This window comes from Halichoerus grypus, chromosome 1 (genome assembly GCF_964656455.1).
Source record: "Halichoerus grypus chromosome 1, mHalGry1.hap1.1, whole genome shotgun sequence".
Taxonomy (NCBI): Eukaryota; Metazoa; Chordata; class Mammalia; order Carnivora; family Phocidae; genus Halichoerus; species Halichoerus grypus.
The window spans coordinates 58,105,554-58,132,539 of record NC_135712.1 but is presented as its reverse complement, the minus strand read 5'-3'; the positions used below and the strand labels follow the sequence as shown (position 1 = coordinate 58,132,539).

Below are 26,986 nucleotides of genomic sequence, written 5' to 3'. Positions count from 1 at the left end.
TTACGTAATACGAGAATATCTGGTTATGTGATCTTATTTTGTGCTATTGACGATTTTTCAGAAAAAATGTCCAAGTCAAAATAATGAAATCAAGTTATTTTTGTTTTCCAAAAAATCATTCCATTTATTGTTCATTGGCTCCCTCCTAGATGTTCCTCAAGGGTTATTCTAAACCAGTGAATAAGCTAGTTGAGAGTCACCTATAGAACCTAAATCATTAAAGATACTGTGATGCCATCTCAAACCTACTTAATCAGACTTATCAGGGTACAGAGTCTGAGATCTGGGCTTTCATAAATTTTTGCAGGTGGTTCTGACGGGAGCTTGGATTTAAACACTGTCCTAGGTCTTTATCACCCAAACTATCCCTCTTGTCCCTCATACTCAGCAGATGGCTGAGTTGATTTACTCAGTTGAGTAACTGAGTAACTCAGTTGATTTACTCAACTGAGTTGATTGATTTACCTATCATCCAATGTGGATTTCTTTAACTTTCCCAAATGATGACCTTTCTGAGGGTAGAGACCTTACCTCATGCATCCTATCACCCCCAGAGCTCTGCACAGCTACCTGACGCTAAGTAGGTACACTCTGAAAATGTTCGTCAACATGAGCTTCCTCAAAATGTCTGTGTTTGTAACCTCCCTTGCCCTTTCTGCTTCTCTCCTAGAGACTAAGTATTTTCTTCTTCTTTTTTAAGATTTATTTATTTACTTTAGAGAGAGAGAGAAAGCACAAGCTGGGGTAAGGGCAGAGGGAAAGAGGGAGGGAGAGAGAGAGAATCCTCAAGCAGACTTCTCACTGAGCAGGGAGCCCGACACGGGCTTGATCCCAGGATCCCAAGATCATGACCTGAGCTGAAATCAAGAGCTGGTCACTTAACCAACTGAGCCACCCAAGCGTCCTAGTATCAGTCTTTTCAAAAGCAAACCTCCACTTTGCTTTGGCCTCATTTCCTGCCGGTACCTCTGAGAGGATCCTGCTTTACCATCACTGTTGTAAATTCTAGCTCTCCCTCTTTCTATCTATAAATATGCTGTACTCTCCTCTACCGGATACCTTCTCCCTCCTCATAGTTCCAAATGTCACCCCATCTCTCTCTCTCAGGTTTGACATGAAAGGATAAAGCCCCTTGTCATTCTCCCATACTTTCAGGGTCGGAAATCTTGAAAGAATAAGTCTCCATGTATTGACAGTTGCTTATGCTTGTCTCCTTCCTGTCTTGTACTCGTCCCTTTGTCCTAACACTACTCTCTTACAGCCACTACAGGTCTCTGACCACCTTCTTGTTAGTAAATCATAAAGCCTCTTAGTCCTTAGTTTAAGACTTTTCCCACGTGATTTGTTTTCGATGATTCCTGTCTTGAAATCTCCTCCCTGGTTTAAGGCATTGCATTTACTTTCTTCTTTTCTTCATCATTTTTGCTAACTCCGCTTCTTCCAACAGATTCCTAATTATAAATGTTTTTGTGACTCTGATTTTGGCCTCTTCTCTAATTTCCACATCAGAGATGGCATTTTGGCAGCCCGTGAACTAGATCTGGCTTGCAGACACTTTTAGTTGGCTCATGTAATATTTTTAAAAATCTGATTTAGTTGCCAATACCTTAAAATTGGGAGATTTTTACCCAAAACCCCTGACCTAGTGTCTAGGGTTGCTGTGAGGATTAAGTTAAATTATGTATATAAAGCACTTAACACTGTGTCTGAATTTTACATTCAAAAGATGGTATCTTAATTATTATTTTGTGGTTTTCAAGGATCTTTCATAGATATTATTTCAAAACTTATTTAATTAGCCCTTAGAGATCAACTTTCTTGCTGTTCAGTTTTCTGGAATTAAAAACTATGCTGAAATTAATATTTTAGTACATATAGGGGCACCTGGGTGGCTCAGTCGTTAAGCGTCTGCCTTCAGCTCAGGTCATGATCCCAGGGTCGTGGGATCGAGCCCCGCATCGGGCTCCCTGCTCAGCAGGAAGCCTGCTTCTCCCTCTCCCACTCCCCCTGCTTGTGTTCCCTCTCTCACTGTGTCTTTCTCTGTCAAATAAATAAATAAAATCTTAAAAAAAAAAAATATTTTAGTACATATATCTTTGCATATTGATATGTATGGATATTCACTATCCATTCAACACATTGTCCCTTGTGATCACTGATACACATTTGTACAGCATCTGTCCTGGGCTAGGGAACAAATCACTCCCTATTAACTAGTTTTAGACGATGTGATGGTAACTGCCTGAAAAAAAAAAATTAACCGAACAATATGGGTTTTATTAGCACTGTGTCCTGACCAACTGATACAGGCTTTGTGATGATATCATTTTGGAAACTAGGGTCAAATTTGTTATTTACCATAATTCTTTTTGCTTTCCAAATTTTATTCATCCATGGAATTCATTATTGGATTCTTATGCTTTGGACCTTGTTACTTAAACTTTTCTCACTCTTCCTTTTTATAAACAATCTGGGTGGGGCGCCTGGGTGGCTCAGTTGGTTAAGTGACTGCCTTAGGCTCAGGTCATGATCCCGGAGTGCCGGGATCGAGTCCCACATCGGGCTCCCTGCTCAGCAGGGAGTCTGCTTCTCCCTCTGACCCTACCCCCTCTTGGGCTCTCTCTATCTCACTCTGTCTCTCTCTCAAATAAATAAAATCTTTAAAAAAAATAAAAAAAATAAACAATCTGGGTGTTTTATTTTTCTCTCTGTGTTGTATCTGAAGAGTATATAGTTACCATCTAAGTCACCTTTCAGCATTATCTTTTAATAACTTAACCTTATCTTTTGTTGGCCTGTTCATATCATTGCCCATTTTTTCCATTGCGTTGTCCATCTCTCTCTTTTTTTTATTGGTTTATGTGTTTTCTGTGTATTTTTTGGAGGAAATTAGCCTTTTGTTTATCATAAATGTTCAAAATATTCCACAGGTTTTTGCTCGTCAACATTAGCTTACACATTTTTTTTTTTCTTTTTTGCCATACAGAAATTTAAAATTCTATGGTCATCTTTTTCAATGTTTTCTTTTGTGGTTTCTGTTTTGTACCAGGGTTAGAAAAGTTTCTTTACTCACAGTGACAACTGTCCCAGTTTGCCTTGGACTTTCCTGGTTTTATTTTTATTTATTTTTATTTTTTTAAATTTATTTTTATTTTTTTTAAAGATTTTATTTATTTATTTTAGAGAAAAAGAGAGTACAAGCAGGGTGAGCAACAGAGGGAGAGGGAGAAGCAGGCTCCCCACTGAGCACAGAGTCAGATGGGGGAGGAGGGGTGCTCAATCCCAGGACCCTGGGATCATGACCTGAGCTGATGGCAGACACTTAACTGAATGAGCCACCCAGGTGCCCCGACTTTCCTGGTTTTAGCACTAAACATCCTATGTCCTAGGAAACCCCTCATTCCCTGGCAAACTGAGATGTTACTCCATGTCCCATTTAAGATAAAAAAAAAAAAATTACCTATGTTTTCTTCTAGTATATCTATCTTCTATCTATCTATCTATCTATCCATCTATCTATCATCTATCTAGCTATGATTTCAGTCTTTGGTTCATTTTATTTTGTGTGAGAAGTGAGGTAGGAATCTGTTTTGTTTTTTTTTCTAAATGACTAGGTAGTTTTCCTAATACCATTTATCAATGATATAAATAATTATCCTCCCCCGTATGAATTTGAATGACCACTGTTATCAGATACTAAATTCCTCTATGTATAGATTAAGCAACTGAGGTTCAGAGAGTAATCTGTGCTAGATTGCAGAGGTAATAAATGGAAGAGCCAAAATATTGGTCAATTTTCTTTAATTTTGGTGTTTTTCTGAATTTGTTCTGCTAGAACTTTGGGGTTTCCATCCAATATTTAGTTTATTGAACACCTAATTAGGTGTTGTCTGCTACTAAATTAATACCTTTGAAAATGTAAATCACTTCTATAAATTAAAGCATAATAACAGCATCATTGATGTTATGATACAAAGATCAATTGCTCACATTGTTATGTTAAAAAATGTAAGTACTAATCGTACTTTTTGTGTTTCTTTGAACTTATTATTTTAATTTTCTTTTATATTAACATATATATTGCAGAGTGTATTACATATGTGCATTTCAAAGAACAATTACACAGTGAATGTTTATGAAAGTTTATGTAAGTTCTACCTCCCAACCTTTGCTGTAAACTGTTATCTTTTGGGATAATCATTCCCTGCCTTTTTTTTTACATTTTACCATGTATGTATCCAGCCCCAAACAATAACAGTTATTTTGCTCTTTTGGGTTTTTTTTTTGGATTGCATATAGATGAAATCATACTGTGTATATCATTTTATTGCTGCTTTCATTTGCTGAATAGTATGTGTGAGATTTACTCATATTTAAGTTTGTAGTTATAGTATATTAATATAAATAATTTTTATCCTAAAATTTCAAATGCTTGCAAAATAGTTTTTTTTCCTTGAAAAAGTTCTGGTGCAGAAATAACAAATATGATTTAAGATAAGAAATCTCCTATTTCTTATTTCAGTTTCTTTCTTTTTTGGAAGGAAGGATTCATGATAATGGAAATATTAAGCTATAATATATATGAAGGAGAAAGTTTTCATTTTAAAAACATGTTATATTTCATATGGCTAAAATAGCAAATATTTATTTTTCTTTTCTGTTCTCCTTCTGTAGGAAGATATATTTGTCTTAGGGAAAAAAATTCTGAAATTATTTTATGAGACTAGCATAATAGCAAAAGATGAGATTCTCTTATTTTGGCCTTGGTCTTTCTTTTCTTTCTTTCTTTTCTTTCTTTCTTTCTTTCTTTCTTTCTTTCTTTCTTTCTTTCTTTCTTTCTTTCTTTCTTTCTTTCTTTCTTTCTTCTTCCTTTCTTCTTTCTTTCTTTTTCTTTTCTCTTTTTGTTAATATTTATTTGTTTATTTGAGAGAGAGCATGGAGGGGCGGTCGGAAGAGCAGAGCGAGAGGGAGAGAGAAACCTAAGGAGACTCCTCACTGAGGGCAGAGCCCGATGATCCCACGACCCTGAGATCATGACCCTGAGATCATGACTCTTGGCTGAAACCAAGAGTCCAGTGCTTAACCAACCAAGAGTCCAGTGCTTAACCAACTACATCACCCAGGTGCCCAGCCCTGGGTCTCCAGATCCTCATTTTCTATAGTCCCTTCAGACGCGTGTTGTCTGCACATAATAGTACTTTTATTTAGAATATCCTTCCCTCTCTCTCTTTTATTATTGGTTTCTTGTCTATTGGATCTTGTATTAATTACCTATTGTTACATAATAAATTACCCCCAAACAAATATTTATTTTCTTGCAGTGACCCAAGCTGGGGGGAGAGAGAGAGAGCAAAAGCATACTGGGATAGAAACCACAGTCTTTTTATAACCAACTCTTGACACTGACATCCATCACTTTTGCTATATTCTATTCATTAAGTGAATGAGTGAGTCCAACCTACAGTCAAGAGGAGGGAATTTTACAGGAATGAATATCAGGAAGAGAGAACATTGGGAACCACCTTAGGGGCTGTCCACCACCTCAAGACTAGGATAAGTTGCTCAGGGTACATTTTTCACACTATTCATTTATTGCTATTGCAATTTCACATAATTATTTGTTTATTTGGTTAATGTTTATTGTTCCTAGTAGACTGAAACTCCATGATAAATAGACATTTATTAAGTGCCTAGCTACTGTAATTGAATAAATGACTATTAATATAGCTTCTAGTTGCCCTCCACCAGTCCAAAAGTTCTAATATACCTGATAGGGGGTCACTCAGGTGCCATTTGTATGAAAACTACTAGTGATCATAATCTGATAATAATCTTAGAAGGCAGAATACATTTCCTTTATTTCCAAAATTTATCATAAAATTAATGCATTAAGCTTCAGGCAGCTTTAGTAGAGAAAAGATTCGCATGAGTCTTTTATTTCAAGCATTCCCATTTGCTATTTATAAATAACAACATTTTGGAGAGAATTGGTGATGCTTTCAATTATTCCTACAGGGTAATACTGCTTTTAAATTATATATCAGAAATAAAATTATAATTTAGGCTCCCTCCTCCAAAAGTTACAAAGTTCATGGATTTTTTTTTTTTTTTTTGGTTGGCTATCATGGACTTTCATAATTCTTAGATCCCAATGTGAAAACCGCTGCATTAGAGGAAGAAATATAGCCTATTTGGGTGACAATTTCTTTTCAGAATCTGTGAAAAAGGACACAATTTAATTCCACAACTTCTTGCTTGAATTCATTCGTAACTGTTGGGAAATAATACTTTATGTCTAACCTACATCTGCAAGATGCGGTTTTATAAAATGCAATACGAACATTCACTAACTAAAATGTTAAGTTTGGTATTTAAAGCTTTCTGGAGGCAGAAGTAAAGGTTGAAAGTAAAGGTTTCTGTATTGAATTGACTTTACCATACTGTTGATTAGAAAAAGTTATGTGCTTAGTGTAGCTAAAATAAAGGTTGTTCTAGCAGTGTAATTTGAGTTTCCAGGTCTTTGTGTGATTAAGATCTCAGCCTCAAAGTTGCATTTATTTTAAATGAAACCTTGAATCTTTAAGTGAGGTGTACTGCTTCTTTATAACTGGGTTTAATACCTCAGTCTGTAATGTGCTTTGAATACCTTTCATGAGTTATTCCCCATTCATTAATTTAAGAATGAGAGTCTATGTTTTGCAGAGGGGAAACCTAGAGCGTATGGATTCATTTAATTATCTAAAATGATTCAGAAAAGAAGCAGAGTGAGAAATAAAACTCATATCTCTAGTATTTTGCAGCCATTGCTAATCCAAAATTGTCTAGCACTATATTTGTTATAATAACTTGTAGAGTTTTGAAGTTTGAAAGCTTGAAACATCAAATGTAGAATGAAATAAATCTATTACTTGATTTTCCTTATGAAAAACATTAGGATATTTCCATAGATCTCAATGTATTGAAATGTATTTCAATATATTCTGTATTCTGTTTTTTTTCAAAGTGGTGAATTCATTCAATGTTATATAACAATAAAGATGACAAGTGAAGATGGAAAGACCATAATAAGCAATAAGAATGACTTCTAGTTAGTTATTAGCTTAGAGGCCCCAAGTTCTGTAAAGAAATGTCAAAAGAAATGTAAAAATGGAACTATACCACATGATTCTCTTTTGCAGATATATGGGCATCTTATTAGAGCATAGCAAATACTTTAGGCTCCAGTTTTGCCCCCAGTTAAGCATTATTTTAGCTTAAAATTCATTGTATTAGCCTCCTTATTGCTTTGTTTGCATTCTCCTCAAAGAACCTGCAAAGGAATGAAAGGGCGAGAAATCCTTAACTTTTTCGTTTCCCATCCCCACACACTGGAAATAATACATGAATCTTAGCAACCCTAGTAACTATTGGAGGATGGCATAATCCACATTCTAATTAGGTTACTAGCAGTTACTTGACCCGGGGTTTTTATTGGGAGTGGTGAAATATCAACAATGCCTATCTCTCACTTTTTTAGTCAGGACAGCACAGCAGACCACAGGATATAAGAATAGATAAAAACTGTTTAACCTCACAAAAAACCATGTGCTCTTTCTGAGAGCCTTCCCCCGCCCCCCTCACTGGAGGAAGCCTTTGGAGCATGGCTTTGCACAGTCATGCCCATACAATGTCTGTGGTGTGGGTGGTGTGTGCTTGCTCAGGCTTATGACGATGACGATTTGGGAAAGGAAACTTCTGGTGCTCAAAGTGAGTAAGAGGTTTCATTTGTACTAAAATCACAAAGCAATCTTACTTCTACTGATGCTTTTGACTTAGATGGGAAAATTTTTTTAAACATTATTTTCAGTGTCAAGGGTTTTTCCATTTGTGTTTTGTTTTGTGTTTATTTGTGTGGATGCATGTTCTAATGTTACGTGTGTTAAAATCTGATGTTTCTGATACTGTATTTAATTCAATTGAGGGGCAATTTATGTACCATTGACTGCATCCATTTAAAAGGTACAGTTTGATGAGTTTTGACATATTCCTGTGAATCATCACAAACAAGATACGGAACATTCCCATTATTCCCCAAATATTCCTCCAGGTATATTTGCAGTTCATCCTTGCCTTTGTCCCTATCTGTAGGCAACCACTGATCTGCTGTTTGGCACCACAGACAGATGAGCTAACATTTCATCTTAGTAGCAGTCTTTTTGTGTAGTGTATAGTGTATACTCTTTGTGTCTGCTTGTTTCACACAACAGAATGAGTTTGAGAATCCTCAAGGTTGCTGTGCGTTCCTTTTGTTGCTGAGTAGTATTCCATCATACGGGCGATTTATCCATGTATCTGTTAATTGATATTTAGGTTGTGTCCAGCTTTTGGCTGTTGTGAATGAAGGTGCTATGAGCATTCATGCACAAGTCTTTGTGTGGACATATGTTTTCATTTCTCTTGAGTAAATACCGAGGATTGGGATGGTCAGGTTGTATGGTGGGCACATGTTTGACTTAAAAAAAAAAAACTGCCAGAAGTTTTCCAGTGTAGTGTCCACTACCACTGACAGTATAATTATTGAAAATAGGTAAAGATTTTTTTTGCAATTATTTTTGTCGTTAAGTTATATTCCACTAGAGACATATAGTCAAATTGCTGTGTTTTGAAAGTCAGTTGGAATAACTGCTCTATACGTGGTTATGCAACGAGCAGTTGGATTCATTTGTTTCACTTTGCTTCGTGATTTTAGTGTTTATAAGTAATTTGGTTATGCTTTATAATTATGGAAAATGGTTACATAGTTCCAAAGTCAAATCTATAAAATCGGAGACATATCATTTCTATACCGGTTCCTATTTCATCCATTTAGTTTTGAAATTATAAGCAAGGAAAGAAAGAACACACACACACACACACACACACACACACACACACCCCTCCCATCATAGCTTAGATGAACAGTAGTGTACTATATACAATTTTGTATATCCTACTTTTTCTACTTAACAATATATCTTGGAGATCCCTTCATAATAGTTTATAGAACTATCCCGCATTCTTTTTAAGAGTTTCATTATATTTCATTTGGTGGAAGTACCATAGTATAGAAAACTAATCCCCTATGAGTGGCCATTGGGTTATTTCTAAAAGTCTTGCTATTACAATGTTGTGATGAATAGTCCTGTTCATGTATTCTTTTCGTACTGTTGGCCTGTGTATCTTTAGGATAGATTCTGAGAATTGGTCAGAGGAATGCATATGTAATTTTGCTATATATTGCCAAATTTCCCTCTGTTGAAGTTGTAACATTCTACATTCCCATCAGCATTATATCGGCATGCCTATCACTACACAGCTCCAAAGTACATTGTCAAATTTTTGGCCTTTGGCAGTCTAATAGGTGAGAAACGATATTTCTGCATAGTTCTGATTTGCATTTCTTTTACCATGAATGATGTATGAGCATCTTCCTATAAGACCTTTGTACTGCTTCTGTAAACTAACTCTCCATATCTTTAGTACAGTTTGCTGTAAGGCTGTGTTGACCTTTATCTTTTTAACCCACCGTGAGCCACCTACATGTCAGGGAGCTGTGCAAACCACTCTTCTAAGCACTGAGGATGTGGAATGGAAAACATAGATGAAAATCCCTGCCTTCATGGAGCTTACAATCTAGTGAGGGAGTGATGAGTTTGGCCCACGAATTTCGGCAATTGTCTCCAACCCTCCTCCTTAGCTTAACTATTCCTATTCCTATTCAGATCCAGAACTCATAATGCTTGTGTCCATATGCCATTATAATCCTGATTCTATTTTCTTGCCATTTGATGTACTCTTTCAGACCTTTGTCTCTCAGTGTTTCTCCAAAAACATGGCTTGGACTTGCTTCTTTGACTCTCTTAATTTAGATTAATTTGGGTAGTATATTTATCCTAGTGCATTTCTTAGGATCCAACCCTTGGTTTCTATTCAGTGTAGTAGGACCTACTTGCACAAGAATAATTGGGCAATTAGAGCAGCTTACAAGCAGGGTGGCCTTGGACAAATTGCTTCATCACCATGAGTCTACATTTCTTTATCTGTAAAATGACGTTAAAATACTTGTCACTATGGGGAGGCTGAAATAAATAACATATGCTAGTTACCCAAAATTTGTTCCTTGTGCAAATGCTCAAAAATTGTTATTTTAAAAACAATGTTTTATTAAAGAAAATGGTAGCTCAGAGGAGCAGTGGGTTCAAAATTTCTCTAGAAAAATACTGTGCACTAAATCTTACCCTAAAATGTTTCTCTTTGCCAGTCAGGTACACCCACTCTAGATGCACCAGAAGTGTATCATTTCCTTGTGAACACTTTCTAGGAGTTTTGTGCCCTCCACAGTGAGAACCTGCCAATATCCAGCCTCAATTCTAATCACACATCTGTTGTTTCGCACTTAATGGCAACACTGAACTATTCGTAATTCTTTGAAAGTCCCAAGTAGCTTTCTATCTTCTAAATGGCTTTCTTTCTGTGTGCAAAAAGATTTCCTTCTGTCTCCCTGCAGAACTCATCTACTGAGATCCAGCCCAAATATCACCTGTTGTAGAGAATCTTCCCTAATCTTTTACCCTTGCTGTCTTAGAATTAAACATTTTTTCTTTTTAACTTCTGGACATTATGTTTGTTTCTATCATCACTCTGAAAACTTTACCTTCTAATTGTATAAATAGCCGCTTCCTTGCCTGGACCTTAAGCTCTTGGAGAGAAGAGGGCATTGTTTATTACGATGTTTCTATGCTTGGTGAGTACTTTGCCAGGAGTTGCTGCTCAAAAAAAAAAAAAAATGTTTATTAGCAATTCCTACTTAGAGTTTGCCTTACAAAATTTGAACTTAATAGACCATTGTCTATATGATATGATTTCAACAACACTTAGGAAAATTCTTTTTTGTTCCATACCAACACTCAATGAACATATCACTATTAAACTTTCTTTTTTTTAAATTAAATTTAATTTTTTTATGTTATCTTAGTCCCCATACAGTACATTACTAGCTTTTGATGTAGTGTTCCATGATTCATTGTTTTCATATAACACCCAGTGCTCCGTGCAGTACGTGCCCTCCTTAATACACATCACCGGGCTAACCCAGCCCCCGAATCCCCTCCCCTCTAGAACCCTCAGTTTGTTTCTCAGAGTCCATAGTCTCTCATAGTTCATCTCCCCCTCCAATTTTCCCCCTTCATTTTTCCCTTCCTTCTCCTAATGTCCTCCATGCTATTCCTTATTTCCCACAAATAAGTGAAATCATATGATAATTGACTTTCTCTGCTTGACTTATTTCACTTAGCGTTTCTTGACCTACTCACTGGTGCCCGAAAAGCCTGTAATGGATGGTAAAACCATTTCTTTCACAATTGGAGCTGAAGTAAATGCACATAAGCCAGGAATAAGAAATACTGTGACTAGAATATAAAGACAGGAGGGTGGTGACAGACACTCTGGATCTAAAGCAGGGGTATGCCAAATAGGTAGGAAGTTCAAGTCAAAAGTTCATCCTGGGGCAGATTGTCCTGAGACTTATTGCCTGTCATAACTTATGTTTTTATTGGCAACCGCAATCCAAAAATGGCCTGAAGAATGTGAAAAAAGTGTGACTTTACCTAGGAGTCAGAAAAATACTAATGTGTATTCTTCTGATCACCGCATATGTCTTTTCAGGGTATGTGCGTGCAGGAGTGCGAAGTTCTGGGACACCAAGAAACTTAACGCAGCTGCAGATGGGTAAGGCCAATTACAGTTTGGGTAATGGTCATCCTTTAATGATAATTCTACTAGAAGCGTACTTGATGCTGGTACAGTTTTTATGTTAAGAACTTGAATTGCCTTATATGTAGTTATAGACTCTTGTTTAAAAGTGTCTAAATGTAATATTGTTTGTTTTATGAAGAGTTCATAAATATTTCACTCTAAAATTATTTCTGTGCTTATCTAGTATCTTTTTCAAGAATGGTGATCACTAAGCAAACCAATGGCATGTCAAAAATTTTTCACTGGGTGTTATATGCAAACAATGAATCATGGAACACTACATCAAAAACTAATGATGTAATATATGGTGATTAACATAACACAATAAAAGAAGAACTAATGATGTAATGTATGATAACATAACATAATAAATTAAAATTAAAACAGAACAAAACAAAACAAAACACTAATGAAGTACTGTATGGTGACTAACATAACATAATAAAATAAACAAAAAAATTTTTTCATACAATTTTTGAAATGTAAGTTACATTTTTCATTCAATATTTGAAATGGGTTTAAAAAAATAGGTCTTGGGGCGCCTGGGTGGCTCAGTTGGTTAAGCGACTGCCTTCGGCTCAGGTCATGATCCTGGAGTCCCGGGATCGAGTCCCACATCGGGCTCCCTGCTCGGCAGGGAGTCTGCTTCTCCCTCTGACCCTCCTCCCTCTCATGCTCTCTGTCTCTCATTCTCTCTCTCGCAAATAAATAAAATCTTAAAAAAAAAAAAAATAAAAATAAAAAAATAAAAAAAAAAAAATAAAAAAATAGGTCTTAGCTGATATTAGTAATTTATTGTCTGTGTTCCCCACTCAGCCGTACTGTCGCCCAAAGTTGCCATTATAGTTAACTTTTTCTTTATATTTTAAATTTTTATTTTTGTTATATACCTCACTTCATTGAAAAATAATTCCGGTGACTTCAAAATGCATTCCTGGACTTATAAATGTGCTTTCTAATTTCACTCAATTATTCGCCATCTAGAAAAATTAGATTCCTGGTCAACTACAGAATAAAATAAGTAAAATAATTATATAAACTATAAATCTAAAGGTTGGAAACAATGCAACAATGGTGCCCCCCAAGAATGGTGGGTTGAATGGTGTTCCCCCCCAAAGAAATATACAGCTGAAACTTGTGAATGTGGCTGCATTTAGAAAAAGGGTCTTTAAAGATGTAATTAAGTTAAAGTGCTTGAGATGAGATCATCCTGGATGAGAGTGGGCCCTAAATCCAATGACAAGAGTCCTTAGAAGTGAAGAGAAAAGGAGAGGACACAGGGAGAGGCGATATGAAGATAGACGCAGAGATTGAAATGACACATCTACAAGCCAAAGAATACCAAGGATTGCTAGGTGCCACCAAAAGCTGGAAGAAGCACGGAGGATTCTTCCTAGAGCTGTTGGAAGGAACACAGCCCTGCTGCCATCTTAGTTTCAGACTCCTGGCTTCCAGAAATAGAAGCGAATACATTTCTGTTGTTTTATGTGACCACGTTGGTCGTCTTATAGTAAGGTAGCCCTAGGTGACTAATCTAATGAGTCATTAAGTTACTTTTCTGCTATAAATATATTTTAAAAAACACAATTCACGTTTGTTTCTGTCTATATATATGTACATTGTGAAAGTGTTAAATTAGACCTCTGATGTTAACAATGTAACAGTATAATCTTCTGAACTTTAAAGAAAATTTGGTTTCAGATAAATAAAGAAATCACAGCACCATTGGTCAGAAGGTTGACACATTTGTTTTACTACTTTGGTGTACATGAAGCTTCAAGCAAGACTGGACAAGAACGCTTTCTATTTTCAATGAAGATACTTGATATGAAATCAGCATTCCATGGCAACTAGCTGCAGTGGAGATAATAAAACGAAAGGACTCATATATCAACAATTAACAAAGTTTAAAAAGTATTTCCAGTATCATAAAAGTAATTAGAGGAATATTTGTGAAAATAAGCATTTTTTTCTCTTCTGAAAATAATCCTTTTGCACACTTAAGAGTACATTCCGACTTGTGGGATTTATCTCTGACATGAGAGGTTGCAGGCATCTTGTCTGGGAATATCTACAACTTCGTTCTTATCAGATATAACTAAAGCCGTGTCTGGATAGTATAGGATTCTATTAGAAGAACCTGGTCTGGCATTAAGTGATGTCTTCATAACTGATTTGAATGAAGTTTTCAAACACTATACTTTAAATCAAGAGTCAGTAAACTATCGCTCATGGGCAAAATCCAGCCAGCTCATTTTTGTAATTAAAATTTTATTGGAAAAAAGCCATGCCCATTGACTTATGTATTATATATGGCTGCTTTCTTGCTGCCATCGTAGGATTGAATACTTTCAATGGAGACCATATGGACTGCAAAACCTCAAATGTTTACTCTTTGGCCCTTTATGGAAAAAGTTTGCAGTTTTTGATTTTTCTCTTCCAGTACCTCCAGCCCACCTTACTTCTATCCCTTATTCCTAATACAACTTAGAAATTTCCTTTTGACACTTCCAAATGGAAACTACAATACCATCATCAAAACTACCCACATGCTAAATTTTCTCTCATTATAAGCCCTTAGTCTTGGTTGTTGGTGAATTTGACAAAGGAAGAAACTGTCAGACCTTAGACCTCTAAGAAGCCGGGTGTGATAGGATGGGAGAGGTCTGGAAAGGCTAAGTTATACCATGTTATAAAAGAGCTTTTAAAATCTAGAATATCTAAGTTATAGCTCAATTTCAGTAAGCCCTCTGAGGTCAGCTCTGACTTATCTGTTTCTGGAATAGATTCTTGAGCCCAATATGAGCTAAATTTAATCATTACAACTTCATTTTTCAAAAAAGATTTTATTCATTTATTTGAGAGACAGAGAGCGCATGAGCAGGGTGAGGGGCAGAGGGAGGAGCAGGCTCTCCGCTGAGCAGGGAGCCCAATGCAGGACTGGATTCCGGAACTCCAGGATCATGACCTGAGCTGAAGGCAGACGCTTAACCGACTGAGTCCCCCAGGTGCCCCACAACTTCATTCTTTGCCTTCTTTCCAGACCAAGCCAATACAACTTAGTTGCCTAAAAAAGCCTAATTATTTTAGAGGCCTAACTATGCTTACTTCTTAGACCTTTAGTGAATTTCTTTGTTTATTTTTTAATGTGGTAGAATTGGGTACATTAATTAGAATGGGAAGCAAGAAGTACATTTTTATAAACAGAGGACTCATAAAATGCTTATTAAATGGTGGTCTTATAAACCCAGAGGAAGAACTTTATTAGGCTCTTAAATCATAGAAGTATTATATTTCATTGTTGTTTTTTTTAAAAAAACAATACTTAAATGGGAATTCTCAGAAACCAAGTTTGAAGTAGATTAGAACTATTTGATTGTCAGTAACTCTACAGAACGCAAGGAAAGGAATACATGTTGATCTCAGGAACTATACACAGAAACTTGAGCTAGGTGAAGAATGTCACTTCTCTCTCTGTTTCTGCTTCATTCTTCAGAAGGTAGATGTATTAGTCAGGGTTCCTAGGAGAAACAGAACAATGAGAGATCTAACTAATCTATCTATCATCTATCTATCTATCTATCTATCATCTATCTATCTATCTATCTATCTATCTATCTATCATCTATCTATTTATCTATCATTTATCATCTATCTATCTATCATCTATCATCTATCTATCATCATCTATCATCTCTCTATCTACCTATCTATCTATCAATGTATCTAGAGAAATATTTATTTTAAAGAATTGGCTCACATGATTGTGGAGGCTTGGTGAATCCAAAATCTGCAGAGTGGGCCAGCAGCCTGAAGACCCAAGGAACAGTTGTAGTTTGAATTTGCAGGCAGTGTGCTGGCAGAATTCCTTTTTCAAGGTCAGTTTTTTTCTGCTAAGGTCTTCAACTGATTGGATGAGGCCCACCCACATTTTGGAGGGTTTGTTTTACTCAAAGTCTACTGATTTAAGTGTAAATCTCATCTAAAAAATACTTTCACAGACACATCTAGGATACTGTTTAACTAAATAGTGAGGAGCCATGGCCTAACCAAGGTGACACATAAAATTAGCCATCGCAGTAGGAAAAATGAGGGAAAAAGAGGGATGAACCCTTCTTCTCAAACTGGTTCCAAAATTCTTGAGAAAGTAATCTGATTGGCAATCTTACTTAGGCAAGTAATCTGATTGGCATCCAAAATTCTTTTTTTTTTTTTTTTAAAGATTTTATTTATTCATTTGAGACACAGAGATACACAGAGAGAGAGAGCATGAGCAGGGAGAGAGGCAGAGGGAGAGGGAGAAGCAGGCTCCCCACTGAGCCAGGAGCCTGATGCGGGGCTCGATCCCAGGACCCTGGGATCATGACCTGAGCCGAAGGCAGACGCTTAACCATCTGAGCCACCCAGGCACCCCTGGCATCCAAAATTCTTGAGAAAGTAATCTGAAAAAGAGGGATGAACCCTTCTTCTCAAACTGGTTCCAAAATTCTTGAGAAAGTAATCTGATTGGCATCTGGGTGAGGTGCTCACAACTGGATCAAGCAACTTTAATCTGGGGGTGTCATGTGGAGAAAGCACTATACTCAGCCCAGCTCATGTGAGGTACCCAATGATGGACCAATCCACTGTGACTAAGAAAGTGATGAAGTCAGGCTACCTTGTACAAAACTGTTGTCAAGTATACAGTATGGTGTCCCATAAATGGAATCATTGATTAAGGGTTTCTAACATAATTTTCAAGTGTTAACATGTTTTTCCACTTGATGGAATAACTTCTAATTTCTGTTTTGCAAAGCTTTTTGTGGAATTTAGTTACAGTTAACTGATTTTCTATCATGGTGTCTGTAAGATTTGTGGATACATAGTGGCTTGCACTCCATTTAGGCACCTAAAATTGATTTCATTTACTTTCTTTGAATATTTTCTAGCTACAACAAATAGGTCATCTGTGGAAGGAAAGCAGAGCATGCTCACACCTCCTGTGGAAGGTAATATGGTTTTTAATTTTTTTCTAGAAGCCAGAACTAAAGGGAGGAAGTGTGGAACTTCCTTAGAAACATAGTTGATGGTCTGGTCAGGGGGCCAGCCTTGAGCCCAGTTGAAGAGTATGGTGATCTGAATGCTGTGGTGTGGGGGACCCTGAATGACCCCGGTCCTCCTCCCCCAAAGCAGTTCAATTCCATGGGAAGATTATGGAGCTCTCTCTATCAGGCACTGTGCCAGGCTTTGTGGGGAGCACAGAGATGAGTAAGGTGAGTTAGACTGCCAAAGCGCCCTAAGGGGGTTCAGTTTTGTGGGGGAGCCCAGAAATAAGCACAGATGCCCTATAAAAGAGAGGAGATAAGCCCTCACATCAGGTGTGCCGGGGATGTAGAGGAGGGAGAGAGAGCACCAAGGCTCTGAGAAGGCTTCAGGAGGATGCAGCATGTGAATTAGCTCTTGAAGGAAGAAGAGCGTTTTCATAGACAGAGGGTGCTGTGTAGGCATCCCAGACTCCAAGAGCCATTGAGGGAAGACCTAGATAGGCACTTGTGCTTGCTGTTTCCTTTCTGAAGTGTTGGGGCAACACAGGGATGATAAGGTTGCCAAGGTGAGTCAATGTGAAAAAGAGGGCTTTCAAAGCCAGTACAAAGACATGTAAGTGTTGTCTTCAGGCAGTGAGAGATCTCTGAGGGGTGTCAGAGTGGAGAGGGTCACCCCTGGGTTACAGAATCATGTACCTGGCTGCAAGGTAAGGTATGAGCTGAGGGGAGGAGAGTTTTGACACAGAGACAGATGGTAGGAGGCTTCTGTAGTAACCCAGGTGTGTGGTGATGGGGTCTTAAACTAGGGTAAGGCAGTGAGAACAGAAAGGAAAAGGGATTTGTCTATGTGCAGAAGGCTGCAGGAGACTGGGGGGGAGTCATAGACACAGGATGCCGCAACGCTGGGACATCAGTGCTGGTTCTGGAGCAAATATGAGAATCTACCCACTGTCCCTCTGTGAAGCTGGAGGTGAAATCACCATAGCTGATCACAGGGTGTGTGGAGATTATATTTGTTGGACAGGTGCCAACCCACTGAGTGTGGGGGAGTGACTGGCCATTGGCAAATTATCACAACAGGTATGAAAAGAGAAAGAAGAGGATTGGAAAGGGCGAATAACAGCAATCACATAAGAAGTCTCATTGCAGGTGAAGGGGGATTGCTGGAGGGTCATAGAGCAGAGCAAGGTGAAAGAACAGAGACTACCCATGGTGCTTGGGATCCTCACTGATGGAGCTACTTCACTGGAGACTGTGCCCTTGTTAAAATGCATACGTGTAATTGATCAGCTCGTAGGTTCCTTTAAAATAATAGAGTCAGATCTTGAGAATAAGTATCAGGCAAAATATTAAAGCCTTAGACTGTTCACAAGCTGAAGTGCAAACAGAGAGCACTCATAGACATGGTCCTCACCAGCCTCTTCTCTTTCTGCGTTCATCTTCAGCATCCTGCCCTTGGGCACATGTGTGCTCACCCACACCCAGCCCTAGCTGTTCTCCAAGCAGCTATGTTGCTGCTGGCCTCTGAGCCTTGGCCAGGTTGCCTAGGGTGGGAAGCCACCTGCAGTGGTGGAAGGAGCATGGATTTAACTGCCTCTCAGATCTGCTCTAAAATCCACCCCCACTTGCTTCCTGCAGTTGTGGGATCTTGATTTGGCTGTGAAATGCAAGTCTTGAGTCCATCACAGAAGAGGCAAGTGACACCAGAAGAGGAGAGGAGAGAGCTCACATACAGAGTTTAGCACAACGAGGTTCACCCACATAACAACTTAGCCCCCCACAGCTTGTTCTGCTCACGTTAAAGTGATGAGCTTCCTGCCGCTCACCTGGGTTATAGTATGTGGTACCTGATGCCCCTAATCCTTTCTCAGCAAAGCCCTCCCAGTCATGGATGCATTATGTGTGTTTATGGGAGAGCTGAGGCTTCTATATTGGAGAAAAATCATAGGTTGCAGGCTTAATTTTTACACTAACGATGGGCAAAAGCAGTGAACTTCTTCATTTAATCCCCATAATTAGGTAGAATGTATAGAAACAACATCTGTGAGCAAAGTTCATAGTGGGACTGTTTGGCAGTATATGTGTGACTCAGTAGGAAGGAAGGAAGATCTGTTGGTTTTACTGACTTTGTGATTCTCCAAATAAAAAGTAGCTTTAAAAAGTCCAGTTTGTTCAACCTGAATGCCATCTTATGCTTTTTATTTATGTTTGTCCAAAGTGGCACCCTTCAGGATAGACATTTCATTCTGATATTACTGATTTAGTCTCTCTGATCAAAACTTAGGAGGAGAAAACCACATCATCAATTTTTCCACTTTCTGTCCCAAGGAGCATCAGTTATAAGATAAATCTAATAGTTACTATGACAAAAGGATTAGATTTAGATGACTTTGTCCTTTAATTTATATTGTGTTTTCTTGTTTGTTTTTTTACAAAACTTCTGCAGCAATTTTAGACCCTTAAAATATTTCTCATACATATAATAAATATAGTTTATCTAATAACACAATATAGGAGACAAATGGTTTCATCTTTGGATTAGGTTTAATGTGTTATATACATTTGGTTCATGTTTAATTTTTTATGTAAGCCTAATATTTTGGGATAGGATCACCAGCAAAGTCGTGTTCTAGTACTACTTTATGTAATATGTTGTGGAAAATTTAATACCTGAAGTTTTTTATCAAGCTTTTCTTTTCTTTCTCCTTGTGTGTGTGTCCAGCTAACACTTCTCTGTCTGTACCTGTGGCTACAAAGGCTGTGCTCACTTGCCTTCCTGTCGGCTTAACCAATGTGCTGATAATAAGGTGGGAAATAAACCTCAGAGACAAGCCTTCCTGCATTAGAGCCTACAGGAGAGATAACAATGAGACCAGTGAAAAAAACTGTACCGACGAGAGAATATCCTGGGAGTCCAGACCCGATCAGAATCCTGCCCTTCAGATTGATCCCGTGGCCACCACTCATGATGGATATTACAGGTGTGAAGTGGCCGCACCTGATGGGAATTTCGGTCATGGATATCACCTCCAAGTGTTAGGTAAGGAGCATGACATACTGTGGTACGTCAGAGAAGCAGATCTGGGACTGAACCAAATCTCTCTCTATCCCATCCCCATGTGTTAAGCCTGAAGCCTTTCCCCTGCATCTCTGCAGTGCCCCCCGAGGTGACCCTGTTTCGAGGCAGCAATGGAACCCTGGTGTGCAGGGCTGCAGGGAAGCCAGCTGCACAGATCTCCTGGACCCCAGGGGGAGACTGTCACACTGCGGAACAACAGTTGGGCAATGGCACAGTGACCGTCCTGAGTACATGCCACTGGGAGGACCGCCAGGTGTCTAACGTGTCCTGCTCTGTCTCCCACGTGACCGGCAACAAGACTCTGTCCTTAGAGCTGAATCCAGGTTAGTAATTCCAGTTTTTGCTTGATATGTTCATTCTTTCAGAGAAGTTACAGGCGAATGAAACAGGAGTGTGCAGAGAATTTCTCTCAAGCATAATCTCCCCACCCTCTTTTTTATGTCCTTCTCCTCCTTAAAGCCATATTTTAGAGCGAAGTTTATTATTTAATAAAGTAAAATGAGGGGGGCGCCTGGGTGGCTCAGTTGGTTAAGCAACTGCCTTCGGCTCAGGTCATGATTCTGGAGTCCCGGGATCGAGTCCCGCATCGGGCTCCCTGCTCAGCGGGGGGTCTGCTTCTCCCTCTGACCCTTCCCCTCTCATGCTCTCTGTCTCCCATTCTCTCTCTCAGATAAATAAATAAAATCTTTAAAAAAAAAAAATAAAGTAAAATGAAAAATAATTTAATAATTTAATGTCCACTCTATACAAGTAGTAAGTTGGCTTGAGTAGTGTACTTTTAAATTAATACTTCTGGTTTTAGGAGAAGACTAAATTGTATTTTTAAAGAAATCTTTGTGCATTTAGAAGAAGGATCAAGTCACTCATACATTTTCTTCACAGATTTTTAGTTTGGTGGGATTTTCTTCTCCAGGTTCTTCCTATAATTTCTTAGATATATTATAGTAGTCTCTATGATTGATTTAAACTTTACTCTTAGTTTCCTTAAAAATATATGTACTTATGGGGTGTCTTGGTGGCTCAGTTGGTTAAGCGACTGCCTTCGGATCAGGTCATGATCCCAGAGTCCCGGGATCGAGTCCCTCATCGGGCTCCCTGCTCAGCGGGGAGTCTGCTTCTCCCTCTGACCCTCTCCCCTCTCGTGCTCTCTCTCACTCTCTCTCTCAAATAAATAAATAAAATCTAAAAAAAAATATGTACTTATTGTTAATTATCATTAAGCTCAGTGACAAAATTAGAAAACCCCTATTAATCCTACTTTCCACATGGTCAAATTTATTGGGTAATCCATCAGTTCTATTTTTTTTTTTTTTCTTGAAGACATCCCTTCTTGAGTTTTACATACTCTGTTCTAATCTGGCCTGGGTAGTCACTAGACCTGCTGCACAACGATTGTCCTGGTCATTCTTTCCCACAGTGCTCTGCTTGATTCCATGTCTGTTTAATCTGAGTTCCTTCTGCCTTCCAGACATTTACTAGTTTTAATCTCTTTGTTTCATGCACGAAGCTTTCCTTTACTCTCTGGTAATCCTTGGTTATCCATTCATTTCAAAGTGAGCTTTCAAAAATGAACTGATTGGAAGCTATGTTATCTGTGGGTGGTCCTGTCAACTAGTTAGCTTCAATAGTCTGAAAGGAGGTAAATGAAAAAACAATTTTTTAGATACGGATTCTTTAGTTATCTGAAATTCTTTTCTCTGAGGCTTTTCAGGTTCTGCAGAAAATAACTCTCCAGTCTATTGTCTTAGAGGGATAACCTTGACTATTAGTGTTATGGGAGCAGAGAAGAAGAGGAGTGTGTGTGTGTGTGTGTGTGTGTGTGTGTGTGTGTGTGTGTGAGAGAGAGAGAGAGAGAGAGAGAGAGAGAGAGACTGTTCAGAACTCAGACTTTTCTTTAATACCCCTCTTCAGTCTGGTACTTCCTCTCCACCCTCCATTATGTCTGGATCCTTGACTCTGGAATCTTTCCCGTTCACCTTTTCTGGGCAAACTTCCTGTTTCCTGCTGTTTGAGGAAGGTGAAGTGACCTGGCTGCACAGGGTGGGAGTGGACTTGGCAGCCTACCTCTTCTTAATACGGGCCTTCAAAAAGGCTTCCAACTTTTAACTTACACTTCACCCCCCACTTGCCCCTTTTTATATATTTGGCCTTTCCTATTCTAGAGTCTTCTTGGTGTGCTATGGACACTAAGATTCTTACTTATTCTACTGTAAATTATTTGCCTTCTTCTGTACATTTTTCACCTAAGAACAAGTTGAAATTTTTCATCTGCTTATCTTCATCCATGTTCGTTGTCTATATTTAGAAAGTCTATATTTAGAAAATTTTCCTACTGATAATTTAGTAAAGTTTAAGAAGAGAGAGGAGAAAAATCCATGTCTTTAAACCACCATTTTCCAATATCCACTGTTAAGCTGATTAAAAAAAAAAGATTTTAGTATTATATACTGAGGAGAGTAACTGTGCTCTGCTTATGTATGCAATCTGACCACCTGCTATTACAATATGATGTCATGTTTATGGATGCTCAGACTTGAGGGACTGTCTCATTCACTCTCAGCCAGTGCTGGGGTCTCCTTCCTGTCTCTTTGCAGGGCAGATCCTCAGCCTCTGTGGCTATACTTCCAATGAAAGAAAGTGCATTAGTTTGAAAGAGGGGATTTCAAGACAATGTTGTTGATTTTAACTGTAAAACAATGTTTTCTTTTTCAAATAAAAGACACAGAAATGCAATGTTTAAAAGCAAACTGTTGAAGGAATGTGGAGGGAGAGGACGCCAGCCTGCTTAGCTTCCACTTACCTCCATCTGTTGCCCTCAGCCCCATTCAGGGTACAGCAGGAACAAGGTCTTAGAACCACTGATTCCCAGAGCTGGCAATTCCTTTGTTGACTTCTCTTGTCAGACTGAGCTTTATATTGCTGCCAGAGTTAATAAATAATTGAAAGTTGCTGCCATGCATTCATGTCAGTTTCAAGGACCTGGAAGAACGGTGACTTCAGGATTAGGTTGTTTTTCCAATTCCCCATTTACTTCTGAATATTGGAGATGAGAAACACCCTGCTATTACTGTAACTGAGAAATTTAGTCTGCACATCTCTCCTATAGGAATTCACCATTCATGAATCCTTAAAGCCCCAAAACCTTGACTTAGGATGATGTCTTGCTAAACACCCTAGAATCAGAATTAATAAAGCAATTTTATTATAACAATGATTTGAACTATTAATGAGTCAAAACTGTTTAAAATAAAATCACAGAAGTGAACTTCATGAACTCTGAGACATCCTTGAACATATATTTTACTTTACAGTTATATATATATTTAATAGACTTCAGTTTTTAGAATAGCTTTAGGTTCACAGCAAAATTGAGTGGTAAGTGCAGAGAGTTCCCATATTACCCCTGCCCCAACACATGCACGGTCTCCCCCTCTCTCTACAACACCCATGCCATACTGGTATATTTGTGAGAACTGATGAACCTATATTAACACAACATTATCACCCAAAGTTTGTAGTTTACATTATGGTTCACTCTAGGTGTACATTCTATGAGTTTTAGCAAATGTAGAAGTAGCATATATCCACCATTGTAGCTTCCCATGGAGTAGTTTCACTATCTAAAGGTCCTCTATGCTCCAGTTACTCATTCTTCCCTCTACCCTAACCTCTAGCAACCCCTGATCTTCACACTGTCTCCATAGTTTTGCTTTTTCCAGAATGTCTATATAATTGGAATCATACAGAATGTAGCAGTGTCAGATTGGCTTCTTTCACTGAGTAATATGCATTTAAATTTCCTCCATGTCTTTTCATGAAGCTCATTTCTTTTTAGTGCTAAATAGTATTCCATTATCTGGATGCACCAGAGTTAAATCATATATTTTTGTGTCTATATTTACAGGTGACCAATCACCACTGAGATTAACTGTTTTATCTATCACCTCCTCTATTTTGATTACCTTGGTCATTGTGGGATTCATTGTGGGATCCATTTTGAAAATCGATTGCTGCAGGTATTGAGTGATGTTTTTTCTTAGTTTAATTGGGCTAGAAGGGGTCAGATATATGGAATTGATGGGCTAAAATTAATATGTTAACATCAACTCTCCCATAATCAAGAAGTGTGTCCTAAAGGTGTTAGATTTGGACTACTTTAAATGACAAGAGGGATTTTTGCTTGGTTACTTAGCCATGCAAGCATAGTGAAATAGGCCATTTAGGGCAAGATCCTGGTAGAGACATTGTATGCTAATCTGTATTTGAGAAAAGAATTACAATAATTCATTTTATGTACCAATAAGGATGTGTCACATTTATTCCATATATCATGCTTCTGTTGCATAATTTCACTCCTCTCCCCATATCCAGAATTATGTCATTTAGGTGTATTAACTACAAGTAACATTCTTATTTCTGGTAATTCCTTTCTGCTTTATTATGGCTTCTATCAAAAATGAACCACACTTGTCAATAATATACTGTTTTGTTTTCCCATTTTTCATTAAATAATGATGTTTTCTACATTCACTCCAGCTTATTTTTATTTTTGCAGAAAATGCAAATTAAAAAAAATGGAAGCTACTTCAGTTGTTGAGGAGGTAAGATAACATTAAAAAGAATATTTGCAAACTTTCAAGCCTCAAAGTGAAAATATAGCTATGCAATTTGTAATTTGCCTCAATATTAGTATTTTAATTAAAAAGCAAAAATTCTAATTTCATAATGCTAGTACTCAGGTGTACGTGTTTTGTTAATTATCTACCTTATACTATTTATACACATTCCAAGCAATATTTTCATTTCAAGAACTGTATCTTACAAAACACATGTTTGCCAAATTTGGACTATAATGTTTGGAGAAACTGAATTGGTCTTTCCTCCCCCATGAAACCATCTCCAGTTCTTGACTTCCCTTTCTCCATATCATCATCATTTCCCTCTTACTTGCTTTTAAATCCTCTTCTGCTCCATAATCTCATAACCAGTACCTTACCAAGTCTTTGACCCTGTCCTTTGAAATACCTCTCATGTTACTTCATTCTTCTCCATTCCTACTGTCACGCAACATTATCATCTCACACTGAAACTTAAATAATCAATAAATTTTTTGACAAAATAATAGAAAACAGTCTTTCTCTTACGGCCATGTAAGCCCAGAGACACAAATATAAGCACTCTTGTAGATACTAAATCTGGGGGCACCTGTGAGAAAAACATAAGTGGTTGATGACTTCCGGCTTTTTTGAATTGATTTTGACTTTGAGTTCTTTCTTAGGAGGAAATGCAGCCTTATGCCAGCTACACAGAGAAGAACAATCCACTCTATGATACTGTGAGCAAGTGAAGAGGTTTCAGGTTTTACAAAGTGAAGTTGATGGGCTGTGTCTCCATACTTCATAAGTTATTGGAATCTAGCAGCAGAACAAATGAATAAAGATACAGCAGGGCTGCTATTTTGATTTTCTTAGAGTTCTAGTATGGAAAACCTATTTTGGAATTAGCTTTTCAAGGATTCTGAGAAGATAGAGATTTTTTAAAAGGTTTTCATACATATCCTTATATATTAAAATTTTAGAATGTTAGCTGCTATTAGCTAGTTCTCTGAAGAACTGATATTATTACAAAGAAAGCAAATGCTATGATAAAATATTCAAATTGTTTAGTATAGTAGATAATGAAAACTGAATTTCTTCAAGAAAGAACTCTGCAGAAGGAAGAATCAACATATTTTATGTATTCTTCCAGAAAATTTTATGTATATATATCTGTACACCAAGGTATGGGTGTGCATTCATAAGTCTATTTACATATATATACACATATCCTTGTCAAGACACAAATGGGAACATATCATGATGCTCTTCTGCACTTATAGAAAGCTAATAATATGATAGGTCTTGAAGATCTTTTATATCAATACAAGCAGAGCTACCTCATTCTTTTTAATGGTTATAAAATTCCATTGTATAGTTATGTCATAATTTAATTAACTACAGTCCTAGTGGTAGACATTTAGATTGTTTTAAGTTTTATTTGTTTGTTTTGGTATTATAAACAATACCACATAGAATGTTTCCTGTGGATAGATCTCTTTATATTTGTTTAAGTATATTTATAGAATAATTTCCCTGAGTGGAATTTCAGGTCAAAAGGGTTTGTGCATTTTTTTATTGATTGATATGTCAAATTGTATCAATTGACATTCCCTTCAACCATGTTTGAATGTGCCTTTCCATATACTGTTATTTTAATATCTGCAAGATTCCCACTTCTTGTTTTTAATCAACCAGTTAACTAATGTGATGTAAGATTATAATAAAAATTACACTATTTGACAAAACTGGATTTATGTTTTCCTGTCATGTTGATGAGAAAGCAGGAATAAGAGAGAGGGAACACATGTGAGGAATTACTTTCTGAACTCATATCTCAATAGAGATTGATAGCTAATGCCTAATAGTTTTTCATATATGATAAACTGAAATTGTGTATTTTTATGATGTACATTTTATTGTGAGGTATTTAGCAAATAACAGATGTTCATTGAGTATATAAGCAGCTAAATATGCATTATCGGGAAGAACTTGGGTATCCATAAAATATGGTCTCTCTCCTAAGAGAATGGCCGAGGGATGACATAACCCTTGCCCTCAATTTTTCTGTGGAATATAGTATTAAGAATGTGTATATTAATTGTTTTTAATCTTATGAAAAAATATTTTATTTATAAAAATTTATGAAAAAATAAGTCTGCTTTTCCATAGCAGGAAAAATGTTAAAAATTTTCATCATGGTAGAAATTAAAACAAAATCCATTCATTCGTCCATTTTGCCATGTGAAACAATTAAGACAGCTCTTTTGTCACTGTTTTCCCCTCTCCAGACATTTTTGGCTACACTAGGCTTTATCATTAAAAAGATTCTTAGTTTCTTTTGGAGGTAAACTAATCTAATCACATTTAGCACATGATTTTGACCAAACCAATTTGACACCACTTGGCTAAGCCCCCAAAACATTAAACTTCCCCATATAAATATTACCAAGCAGTGCACAACAATAGACATCAAACCCTGTCCTTTACCTTTTCTTAATTCTTCATCCATCCCT

The 26,986-nt window shown here is 37.4% G+C and overlaps 1 protein-coding gene across 1 annotated transcript; it reads left to right on the top strand.

Moving 5' to 3' along the window:
* Positions 1–7,655: 7,655 nt before the first annotated feature.
* LOC118545112 (cell surface glycoprotein CD200 receptor 1-like) lies at positions 7,656–26,218 on the top strand. Its single transcript, XM_036107194.2, has 8 exons — positions 7,656–7,746; positions 11,683–11,745; positions 16,701–16,760; positions 19,519–19,836; positions 19,953–20,198; positions 23,780–23,891; positions 24,431–24,476; positions 25,154–26,218. Exons 1-8 carry the CDS (start codon positions 7,656–7,658, stop codon positions 25,220–25,222), a joined length of 1,005 nt encoding a protein of 334 aa, XP_035963087.2. The 3' UTR covers positions 25,223–26,218.
* The last annotated feature ends 768 nt before the right edge of the window (positions 26,219–26,986 follow it).